Source organism: Eretmochelys imbricata, chromosome 6 (assembly GCF_965152235.1).
Source record: "Eretmochelys imbricata isolate rEreImb1 chromosome 6, rEreImb1.hap1, whole genome shotgun sequence".
In the NCBI taxonomy this organism is placed as follows: domain Eukaryota; kingdom Metazoa; phylum Chordata; order Testudines; family Cheloniidae; genus Eretmochelys; species Eretmochelys imbricata.
The window spans coordinates 109,761,551-109,774,581 of NC_135577.1; the positions used below are offsets into that span (position 1 = coordinate 109,761,551).

At 38.4% G+C, this 13,031-nt stretch overlaps 1 protein-coding gene across 4 annotated transcripts in view; it reads left to right on the top strand.

Moving 5' to 3' along the window:
- Positions 1-13,031, top strand: part of WDR25 (WD repeat domain 25) — a 116,881-nt gene that overhangs the window by 87,276 nt on the left and 16,574 nt on the right. For all 4 annotated transcript variants that reach the window (XM_077819368.1, XM_077819370.1, XM_077819367.1 and 1 more), the window contains one exon: positions 6,784-6,914. In XM_077819368.1, coding sequence (XP_077675494.1) covers positions 6,784-6,914 — 131 coding nt within the window. The remainder of the gene's footprint in view (positions 1-6,783; positions 6,915-13,031) is intronic.

Below are 13,031 nucleotides of genomic sequence, written 5' to 3' on the forward strand. Positions count from 1 at the left end.
TTATTCAATCATTCCTTGCTGCTATCTACTTTTCTTTCCTCCCCTTAACAGTTGAGTTCATCCATAATTTACATAAATATAGCCACATATTCTATGACTGCATCAAAGGTTATGTTTCCAGAAAGTAAGCTGTAAAGTTTTAAAACAACTTTGCAGGAAGTATATGCCTGCTCCTATATATCACTTATTATTTACTCCTCATACACTTTTAAAACTACTGGCCATTATTTTTAATGTAATTCATATGCTCAGCAAACTTTAGTCATGTCTGTTTTTCTTTACATTTCTATATCTGTGTGTTTATGCACAGATATATATATATATATTAGTACAAGTCATGAAAGGAATACTGCAATCACATATGTAGAATTCTAGCAAAGATAACATTATTTACATGCCATGGATACCATTCAGTCCTTCATATTATGGCAGAGACATTGCTCCAGGATCTTCGGGAGAATTTACTAAGTGCACTTCAAATTGCCTAACATAGCAATTACATTACAGCTCATTAATTTAATATGCACCTCCCTCATAAGTACATTGGGTCACTTAATACCCTGGTTTGTGCTACTAAGATTACATCTAGCTTTAAAGGAAAATATAGATCACTTAAAGTAGTTCTTTAAATTTGATGGATTTTTTTTGCTTGTTTTATTTTATAAAGCCGTGTAGAGTCCCTCAGTAGTAATACTTTGCACTGCCAAGTGGGGGACCTAGTATTGATTTCTTGTCTTGGTGGTCCTGCTGACATAGTTTATTATTATTTATTTTTTATTTGTAAGCGTGTCAGTTTTAGAAGTCACAGGTGATGATCCCAGCAGGCTTGATATAGCTCTCCATCTTCTTATGAAGACAGAATAGTGTGCAGTTTACTGTGTAGGAATCTTTCAGATGATACCTCGAGAAACAGCAGTGTGATTTTTGAAAAGGTACTCTGCGCCTTTGAGAATGAAGCCACAAGATTTTTAGTAGTAGGGTTTTGTCTAGGAGTCCTTGACAAATTTTTTTTCTCCCAGCCATTGTTGCATAGTAACATGCTGAGTACTGTTTATCTGTCACCCTCCACTTGAGATGTGACTGCCTTTCATTGGTTTTGTATACAAAGTGTGTAAAGTGCTTTGTGGAAAAAAAAGGATGAAAACCATGGAGTTATTCTAAAGGGTGTCCAGCTCCTCAGCTGGAAAAACTATAAAACATATCCAATATTCAAAATTTTAGGTTCATTTTAAAGGTTAAAAAGTTTTAATAATTTAAATCCAAATGGATAGCTGGACGATAAGCCTTTGTCCACATTTGGCAGGATTTTAAAGATGTACAGAATCTAAGACACATTACCTAGGAAGTATTTCCAAAAATGTTAAACTATTCTTCAGCAATGTAGTATGGCCATTTGAAATAACTCTCCAGAAGTGGGTTTTTCAAATATGCTGAGCCTCAGGCTAATTCTGCTCCCACTAAAGGCAATGAGAGTTTTACCATTGATCTCAGTGGGAGCATGAATGTAAGAGAGTTCTCTGAAAACATCCACTCAATGTGCAGCGGCAGTCCAAAAAGCTAACAGAATGTTGGGAATAATTAGCTTTGCTAAAGTCAAGAAACAATACATCCACTGCTTTCCCTTCATCCAGGATCCCTAAATCAATTCAGGGAAGTCCTATAGTTTGTGCTATACAGCAGGTCAGACTAGGTGATCACAGGGATCCTTTCTGGCCTTATAATCTATGAATCTATAAACCTGGGCCCATAAACTATTGAGCAATATAATAATTGGATTTCGTTTCCTACAGGGAAGGGAGGAGGGTACTGTCCTGATACAGGAAAAAAAAAGTCAGATGGCAGTCGAGACTGAGAGATCTACAGACATGAGGGAGGATCTTGGCAGTCTAAGAGGATGTGAATTGGGTCAGTTCCATTCCAGTAATTTAAGAGGAAAGCCTATCTATCTCAGCTTGTAGTGAAGCATAAGATTAGATGAGAGACCATTTATTTTGTTGTCAAAATGGGAGCTGAGTTCATTGAAAATTTTGGACATTATTGTTTATTATAATTCAGATTCTCATTATTGCATTCTCATAGAATCAACCAATATTTTTCCCAGAAGTACTTTTTAAAACTTTTTGGTTTTAGCAATAGTTAAATATTTAACAGTTTTGGAGACTAAAATCCTTTTTCTGCACATATTAGTGGTGCAAGCTTTCCCCTTACTATTCTTCTAATGTGCTTCAGCCTGGATATGGAAGATCCCCATGGGAAGAGAAGCCAGTTCAGTTTCCTTGGTTTATTCCATTGTTGGCACCTCCACTGAGACTACCAGAAGGGTGCCAGTTGTGATGGAGTGTTTGTTTTTTAATGTGAATACGAAGCAGTGTAGAGTTAGAACAGCGTGGAGGCAGGGCTAGAGGGTCAGGCTGGCAGGAAGACAGTGCAGTTTAGGACTACGCCACTGCCTTTCTATAAACATATTTCACATAGCTTGTCAAAGAACCATCAGGCTCCTTTCACTTTCAGTCACTGCTATTCTTTTTTGGATTTGAATTAGAGACCTAGAAGCATTTGTATCATTTTACCAGTGCCCTGAGCCTTCCAGTCCCCAATGAGTATAAGCAATTAGGAAAATCAGAAATACGTACTACAGATATTTTAAGCTTTCACTAGGCAGTTTTATACACACATTCATTGCATGGTCTCAATGTGACAATATATAACATGAGAAAACAATTTTCTTATTGCAAAAGCCTACTTTTACTTACTGTGTAGACATTTCATTTCTTGCAGGAAAATTGGTAGTTCATTTTTAATGCTCTCAATTTTGAACAAGAAAAGTTGGGAAGAAATACTTCTATATTCCAGAATATTCCCCCATCTCCTCCACTGTTGCACTTCAAAGTATATTTGAACAAAAATGCTTTACATTTCATTTATTCAAAAGCAGAATCCTTTTGAATTTTACAAACAGCCATTTTGCTGCTTATTAAATCTAAGAAACTTCATCTTAATAACAGCTTATATTTCTTTTATTTTAAAAAAGGCAGGAGACTTCCAAACTCTGCATTTGCTTTGTCATAAAAATACTGTAATAATTGTACTTGTGAACTGTTTAGTATAGGTAGATGAAATAGTCTCAATAAAGCTTGCCCTTATCTCAAAGAAGAATGTAGGTTTTCTCTGTGGAACATTACCAGAAATTGTGTCCCAGTTCAGCTAAGAAACAAATGACAAAATATCTTTGTTAGGGATCAACAAAGGAGATTTAAAAAACCCTTCTGCATTTGGTTTAACAAAAGACAACTTTTCTCCATATAGATAGTGTATTATTTAGTAAAAGTTGGACTTGGGAAGAATGGAAATGAACTATATATCTTTTTCCCCCTGAAGTTGCTCATTTTGGGTATGAGATATGAAACCTTCATTGTAATATTGTATATTTTATTTTTATATTTTCATAGTCTTCTAAAATATAATTAACAAGATGTTGCTAGAAGTCACAAAATAACTGACCACAAATCGAAAACCTATTCTTAAAATTAGAGTGAAATGTTCCAAAAACAAAAGTTAAGTTGCCTATTGTATTTATGCAAAAAGTACACAAAATTGCATATAAAATGGAACAGAATTAAATAAAAATTCCCAACTCTTTTTGTTTATTTAGTTTCTTGTTTTAAACATATCTTAATAAAGTGAATATTTTGCAGGTTTCCTCTTCTTGTTTAACAAAAAAGTTCATATTCAACTTTTCCCACTTTTTAACCACTTTGAGATAAATTTCTTATTTTCCTTTTTTTGTTGTCTAATAATTTGCTTTGTGTTTTATATCTGACAACATTTTAGATATCTGATTATTAAATCATTGTGTATTTGTTATAGCAACAATGATCCACTCTTATTCAGCACATTTAACCGGAGTTGTTAGCTAGCTATTTTTCTTCCCATGTGTTGGAAGGTTCTGAACTCAAGATTCCACACTAATCAAGATCCTTCCGAGGCAGAAGGTCAAGCTGAGGGATGTAGCAGCTATTAGATCAAGATGATGGCCTAGATGAGAGTAATCTCCTGTTGGTACTGCTACTGTCCTCCTTACTTATGAGTATCTCTTCTTTTCCTTCTTCTGTCCATGGGACTATTGCAGGTTCCCAGGAGAAAAAGCCACTAGAGGTGGCATGTAACTTTGGAAGGAAGGACTGCTGGCCTGCTAACCACCCATTCTTTATTTTATTTTATTTTATTTTATTTTATTTTATTTTATTTTATTTTATTTTTAAAAAACTTTTGTAGGATGGATGCTCTCCCTGTCAGTGTTTACAGGAGCCCTTATAAATTTTGAATTGACAATCTGTCAGGCAACAATAAGCAGCCATCCAACCCCCGCAGCTGCAGCAGGGAGCAGCACATTTTGTTTTGCACTGTTTTGTTTTTTTCTGCTTTTCTGCTCTGGCTCTGAGTGAGCATGCGTAATGAAATCTCACTCTTTTTCAGAAAGTGACTCAGAATGGCTTCTTGTAAAACCTAATTATCATGTAAAATTGGCTAATCCAATGAGGGGGTCAGGATCAATTCCTATGTCAAAACCAACCAGATCAGCTCCAGAGTGAAGAAAGTAGTGTGAAAATTTATTACATTTTTACTTTCAACCTAATAGCAAAAAAGTGTTCACATCATGAATTTTTATAGAACAAAAAATTGTTCATTATTAAAGATAATTTGTCTGAAACTCTGATTTGCTGTACAACTGGTGAGATGCACATTTTTAAGGTGTCCTCATCATATTTTAAGGTGCACAGGGGCCCTTGACTTACTCAGTGATCTGGTAAAGTGTGAAAACAGTGAAGTGGCAAAGTTTACAGACAATACAAAACTACTCATAGTTAAAGCCAAAGTTGACTATGAAGAGTTACAAAGGGATCTCTCAAACCTGGGTGACTGGGCAACAAAATGGCAGATAAAATTCAATGTTGATAAGTGCAAAGTAATGCACACTGGAAAACATAAACCCAACTGTACATACACAATGATGGGGTCTAAATTAGCTGTTACTGCTCAAGAAAGAGATATTATAGTTATCATGGAAACATCTGGTCAATGTGCAGTGGCAGTCAAAAAAGCTACCAGAATGTTAGGAATCATTAGAAAAGGGATAGATAAGAGGATGGAAAATACCATAATGTCAGTATATAAATCCATGGTATGCCCCCACCTTGAATACTGGGTGAAGTTCTGGTCACCCCATCTCAAAAAAGATATATTAGAATAGGAAAAAGTACAGAGAAGGGCAACAAAAATGATGAGGGGTATGGAACAGCTTCTGTATGAGGCGAGAGTAAAAAGACTGGGACTGTTCAGCTTAGAAAGAGAGACGACTAAGGGGGGTATGATAGAGAGCTATAAAATCATGACTGGTGTGGAGAAAGTGAATAAGGAAGTGTTATTTATTCCTTCATGTAACACAAGTTCCAGGCGTCACCCAATGAAACGTCTTGATATAATGTACAGTCAACCTGTGGAACTCATTGCCAGGAGATGTTGTGAAGGCCAAAAGTATACCTGGGTTCAAAAAAGAATTAGATAGGTTCATGGAGGATAGCTTGGCTAGTAGCCAAGATGGTCAGGGACACAACCCCATGCTCTGGGTGTCCCTAAACCTCTGATTGCCAGTAGCTGGGACTGGACAGCAGTAGATGGATCACTTGATAATTGCCCGGTTGTGTTCATTCCTTCTGAAGTATCTAACACCAGGCACTGTCAGAGGACAGGATGCTGGGCTGAATGGACCCTGTATGGGTTCTGACTCAGTATGGCTGTTCTTATGTTAGTGCACACCATATAATATATTCTCAATATATGTGGTTGTTATATATTCTTGAATGCAGATACCATGTGTAATACAATAGAATATAAAATGTGAAATTGTGAAAACTTAAATGCATTTAGCTTAGAATATGTTGCTATTTCAGAATAGTATTGTAGTGAATGTACATTATAAATTTGATAAGTATAACAGCAATGAACTGAAGATAAAACCTACAAATTCATGTAGCTGAATTTCCTGTGGTATTAATTTATGAATCATATAATTTGGAAGTGTTGTTTGCAAGCCAATTACTATTAAGCCACAGGATCCTTTGAAGATTATCATACACAATTAAATTTAGAGAACAGCGTATCCATGGGAACAGATATTGCCTTAGAATGAGAATATGCAAATTATTTTCTGTTGTAAGGGCAAAATTCACCGCTCCTCCACAAAATCCAAGCAAGCAAAATCCAAGCGAAAATGTATGTGGCTGGTCAGATGGAATTCCACTCCCTGCAACATGCATGCAGGCCACTGGGTTTCAATTCAGCCCCTTCTCTAGCTGCTGGAATAACTAGCACAGCTCCTCTGCACAGGAGTACCCATCCGTGGGATCTGCATATGTAACTCCTGCATGCCATCCTAACTGGGACCTTTGTCGAACCCCCATTCACAGTGTGCAAGTGACTCAGAAGTCTCTCTGCATATCCACTCTGCCCTGTTCTTGTCTGTGCAAGGGCACTGCCCAGCAAATAGCGTAGCAGGCCAGGAATAGGATGAATTTCACCTAAATGGAATAAAGTTAATTCAATTCCAGATTTTTTCAGTAAGGCAAAACAATCCCACATGTTTATGCTACCATTTACATATTGACTTTTGGCAACCTACATTTTATTTTAATATTTATTTGCTATATAAAAATGCAATATTCTATTTAATGAAAATATTATTCATGTTCAAATTGTAACCCTGTTGTTTTCTTTGTATTTTAGGGACACAGGTATTTAGCAGCAACAATGAATTTAGGATCAGCACACTGAAGTTTCACCTTTCTGAGCCTAATATTTTTATTTGTGGAGGATTCAGCCCAGAAGTTAAAGCCTGGGATATAAGGAATTGTAAGGTAACAGATGTCTGATTCATTCCTTGTTCGTCAGATTATTTTAACTTGTCTAATATAGATGCATTCTGAAGGGTAACGAGTTGGGTAGCTAATCAAACTTTGTTTTGGAGGGGTATGGGATTATTGGAAAATAAAAGCATGTTTTTGTCACTCATTCTTGCTGTATGTTAAAAGGGAACAATAAGTCAGTGTTCGTGCTCCGTCTTGAGCAAAATCATATGTTTAAAAAGCATTTCTTTAAAAGAGTCTTTTCTTGTTCTGAGAACTGTACAGTACAGTGGCTGTGTGAAGGCTGAACTGTCAGAAATTAATGAGTAATGCATTTTCACTAGTAACCATAGGGAAAGGCTGCCATCATAGCCTGTAATACCTATTAAGTTTTTTTAGTTGTTTTGTTTTCTCTTGAGTTGTGAGATCATTTACAAAAATCTATATTCCTGTCAGTATCTTTGATGAAGTTCGTAACACTATTTTCTGTGTCATATTGTCATTCAAGTCACCTAGGATTTAGGATGTACCCGAAGTTGACATTTCTGTGCAGCATGAAAGGGATATAGTCCCTTGTGCCCATCTCTAGTGACTCTCCATTTGGAAGTTAAATGATACCTTTTTTACTCTCTTTGCAACACTGTTAGGGAAACTGTGTATACAGTTAACCAGATATTTCTTACTTCTACCACTATAGATAGTGTACAACTGAATTAAGCAGGGTCACCAGCTTGTTTGAAGGTAAGGTGGTAGTAATTTTTGAACCAATGGAAATCGTTTTGTATGTATAAATAAAAATATAATGTCTGTCACGGAGGTCACATAAGTCAAAACATTTATTTTAATTAACCATTGTAAATTACTAACAGATCAATAGTTGAGTTTTTCTGTCATTTGAAATTTATATTCTGATGTCTCTGTTGTGGGATTCAGGCAATATTTATGTTTTCACTGCCTACGTAACCAATGGGGCTCTTTTAACTCTTCCATACACTGACTCAAACTGTGAGACATCATCAAGTGGGTCAGGAGGTGTTCATGTGCACCTGGACCAATGCTTGTTCTCATTTGAATTCCACCTTACAACCCAAGAGTGCTCAAGAGCTTGCAGTATGAGCTTTTCCTTGGAGGCTGAGAATATTCCCACTGTGATGTTTCTAAGTACAAGTTCTGAAGTCCTTTGGTCTCACTTAATGTCTGATTTCCTAACAGGCAGCACATTTTACAGCCCACAGTACAGGATACCATGAAGTTCACAATAGCTGAATGATGTATTTCTGTGTCATTAGCTGACCATATTTTTTTTTCACCAGTACTGGAGTTTCATGTTTAGAAGCTATTTTAAGTAACGTGTTGAACAATGAAGAACTAAGAATTAGTACTCTTCATAGACTGATCCCGAGGCAAACCATAATAATTGTGAGAGATTTTGTGCACACCTTTTTTTAGTAGTCTGGCTGTATTAAGAGATAATATTACTCTCCCACCATGTTAACAGGCAGTAATCCAGTTCCCAGAAATCACTAGTTTATTGTAAAAAGGGAAATTAACTGTTGTAAAGCATTTTAAAAATTGGCATTCAGGTTTTAGGCTCAGAGGCACACCAGGACAAAGGAACTTGTCTACACCTGCTCCTAACAAGCACTGTTTTCAGATATGTTTATCTGCTTTGTTCTCTGAGACTTCATTAGATATGTGTGGAAGTTCTTCAGTCTGGAAGGCACCTGAATAAACAATTTGTTAAAAATATCTAATTTTAACTTGGAACATCAGCAGATAATCAGTGTTGAAAGTGTAAGGAGTGGCGTGGGTCAGAAATGGATATTGAGCTTCCTGTTGGAATGTTTGTTTTAAAACCTAAACTTTATGTTTATTGTCATTGATTAAAAAACAGCAATCTGTAGTTTACAGTCCTATTCGTGCAACGGTCCCAAAGTGGACCGTCATAGTTTCTTCTCTTTCCTATTGATTTTTAAATGTAGTGCTTTGAATTAGGGAAGAATGTATGTACTGGGTGATGTCTTGATTAATCACAACTGAATGGTGCCATGAGCAGTCTGAGAGAGGAAAAATCAGGGACGAGCTCTGTGTTTTTGATTGACAATGAGTAGGGCTCCATGTCGGTTACGGAGGTCACGGAAGTCATGGATTCCGTGACTTTCCACAACCTCCGTAACTTTTGCAGTGGCCAGTGTGGCTGACCCCAGGGGTGCCCAAGCAGCTGGCCCCAGGGACAGCCACACTGGCCGATGCTGGAGCGTCTCTGCAGCCAGCTGCTTGGGTGGCTCCACAGCCAGCCACACCAGTGCTGCTGAAGTGGCCCCAGGGCCAGCTGCACCGGCCAGTGCTTGAGGGCTTCGGGCAGCTGGCCCTGGGGACCGCCTGAGCAGTGACTGGTGCGGCTGGCTCCAGGGACCGCCTGAGCAACGATGAATGGGTGGGAGCAATGGTGGATGGGTGGCCCTGGGGGTGGCCGGAGTAGCCATTGCTTGGTTGCCCCCCCCCCACAGCAGTGCCCCCCCGGAGCAGCACACCCTCCCAGCCCCCAGCTAAGATTTAGTCAGGGGTATTTAGTACAAGTCATGGACAGGTCACAGGCTGTCCGTGACCTGTCCATGACTTTTACTAAAGAACCCATGACTAAATCGTAGCCTTAACTATGAGCTTCCACTTGTAGCATAATATCTAATGTCTAATAAATACAAATATAAGCATCATTGTTGCAAAGCCTCCAGTTACTTTTCAAAGTGCCAGTTTGCCATAAAACAGTCTGTTGATTAAACATGAATTATTAATATTTAATAAATCCTGCCCCATAACATTTGATATTTCAATACAGATTCCTTTTCACATATATTAGCTTCTTTATTATTCATGTGAGACAGTAAGCATACTCTCATTTTCTTTTCTGTCTTGTACTCTTATGATCTTATTCAAGATTGGATAAAGTGTCCTGCCCAGTATTTAACTTTTTGTTCTATTATAATATGTTCCATTTTGTCTTAATTAAAATAGGTGGCTGGAACCTCTTCCCACCTAGTTACAATTGTGATGCAAAGGTCCTGCAAATCTGTACAGAGTTTTCATTTTCATTCATTATAAGATCTTTCCATGGTATTCTTGGTCTTACAAATTTGCTGCAGCTTTGGTCCTATTTTGCCTCAAATTGTATCTTCAGGTATTTCAAATTGTCATTCAGCTTCAAGGAGCAGCTGATGGCTGTGTGGATGAAGAAATCATTTTTTTTTTAACGTTTCCTTCATTACATCCCTGATAGCCTTTCCAAGAAGAAATCTTTTGTCAACCTAGCCACTGCCTCTCAGAAAGGTAGTTTTACTACAGTGACAGAAAAACCTCTTCTGTTGTTGTAAGTGTCTACACTACAGCGATACAGCAATGTAACTACAGCTGTGCCACTGTAGTATTTGTAGTCTAGAATACCCATATTATACATTGGAAGCTCAGTTTTAGTGGTCATTCTTCAGAGCGTACTGTTTGTGTTTAATGTGCTGGCTTTTCCATTTATTTGCACATCTTAAACTTACATTTCCTGGGCCAAATAGCCATCATATTTTGAATGTTCTTAACACAACCTGAAATTGATCTGACTCCTGCACCTGGAATTTTGTGTTGAGCTCTGGGAACTTATTACAGGAAGAATACTGACACAGTGGAGGGTGTACAGAGAAGAGCAATTTATGAGGAAAATATTAGCTAAATAGGTGTATAATACATATGACAAAGGGATTGCCCTTTGTGAGAATAGCTTTAAATATGATTTATTATTAATTAATTGTCCAAGAATTAAAATTCGTCTTTTGGTATATATTAAGTTTTAGAAGTAGTAATATATAATGACAGGTTTGTTGCAGTCTTTCACACACTGAAACCTGGAGCAATAGATATCAAGCTGGCTAACTAGAAACAAAAATGTCAAATCTACGCTATATAAAAAAAAATATGAAACACTGAAGGACAGATTTTGCTGCTCTTGTGTATGTTGAGTAGTACCTTTCTCCACAAGGCATCTTATTGATTTTGAGTGTAGGGTAAGGTACTACTCAACATGAGTAAGGCTGGCAAAATCTGGCCTTCAGTTAATATGTTTTAAAAGCAACATAAAGTGAAAATCTTCAAAGTAGAGCCAACCAGTGTTTCATAGAGAACTGCATGACTGCAGGCAGCAGCTTGTTTACTGCTTCATTAATGGTAAAGTATACACACACACACACCTCAGAAGTGCACAGGCTAGTTATCCAAGCTCATATAGTGAAGAAAGAACAAAGAGGTACTGATGCAGAAGTTAGAGAGTTAGTATACAGCTATTTCATTCTGCTGGTGTTGAACCAAGCTTTGTCAATGAAGAACCGATTTTTCAAATTACTGTATAAATTGTATAATGGGCTGATTAAATAAGGCTATGAAACCATCGGAGAACTTATAAAGACTTCACACGGAGACTAGAACATTTCAAAATTAATTTTTTAAAATGAGCTGCCATGTCAGAAGGAACACAGATCTGTGTTTTGTCAGCCAAGAAGACTACACCACACTGAACGAAAGGGCCCGTCATGGAGTTTTCTGTTCACTTCTGGGATGCCTCCTTGTGGCTCTGTCTGGGGAATAGCTCTGCTTGGTCTGACACCCCTTTCTGTCTCTCTCTCACAGTGAGACCCATCTCACGCTTCAGGAGTGGCAGTGCCTTCTCTTCCTGACTCAGGAATGAGACACTCCCTCTTTATTGCTTGGCCCTCCAGCCAGGTCACTATAGTTTTTCCCTTCCCGGGGTATCAGAGTCTCTCTGTTCAAACTGTCTCAGGAAGTCTTCCAGTTCACTGCCTAGATTGCACCACTTCCCCAATGGCAAGTAGGGGAACCCAGGCCTGCCCATTATTCCCTGTTCCAGCTCAGGACGCTCAAATCAGCAGCCACGGTCTGCACTGTCTCAAACCTTGCTGCTGTTTCTCTGAGCCTTTTCCTACCCCACCTCTCTCAAGCTTGCTTCTCCACCACTTCTCTGAGTATGACCTTCCCTCAGGGCCAGGATCCCAGAGCTTCTACTGTCCCCATGGGTTTTCTCTTTTTCCCTCTCTAAGCCCAGAGAGTGACTACAGGCTTCTATACTGCAACCTTCTTCTGCCCTCACTGCTTGGCCTTGTACCAGCCCTGGCTGCTCCTGCTCAGCTTGCTTCCATCCTCAGTCAGGGATTGCTTATCAAGCCTAATACTCCTTCAGGTGTGACCTAGAGGTTACGTAACCCCTTCTAAGCCAGACTAACCCTTTTTGGGCTAGTGTGGGATGAACATCATGTCACAGGCAACACAGGAGCTTTGCAAAGACCTCAGAGCTGAAGCTGCCAGAACAGAAGGTCCAGAAACCCCCTCTCCCCCACAAACATACAGTAATCCAAAGAGAATTTAAAATATAAAACCATTAGGCTTCCTGTTTCTTTACTTGGCTATGAAAAGGCGATTCAAGAAGCCCAGCTCACATGCCAGTTGGATTGCCTCATCTCCTTATAGGAAGCATACTCGATGTTCAGTGGTCCACCTATTTACTCTGACTAAAACTTGATATCATCACTGATCCATCTCACAGGCAGGAAACACCTGGATAGAATAAGGGAGTGAGACCTGGGTACTTTGGCTCGGCTCCAAGGGCCCCTTTTATTCTCAACAGCAGACTTCTCACAGCTGGGTTAAATCTTTTTCTTTTAGGTTCCTGAGGGAATACAGTGATAATATCAGAACAAGACTAGAGCTGTAATACCACTTTCAACTAACACTACTTTCAACTGAGCTGAAGTTTCCACCTATCTCGAGAGACCAGCCATTGTGAATGGTCAGACTGAGCTGAGGAATTTATTTACACACATTGGTTTCACTTGATAAGTAACAACAACTTTATACGTTGTCAGGTAGGAGAATCCCCACCCACCTCTAAGCAAAAGCTACACACTTGTTGTAGAGTCAGGAAGTCACTTCTTAATCCCAAGAAGTAATTCCTAAACAACGCTCCAAGAACTTCCCTGGGCCTAAGTAAGTGCAAGTGTATTTGTTTAAACTTTGTAAGAATTATCAAATAACTGTATTTTGTTTTCTGCAGTGTAGTTGTAGCTGTATCGGTCC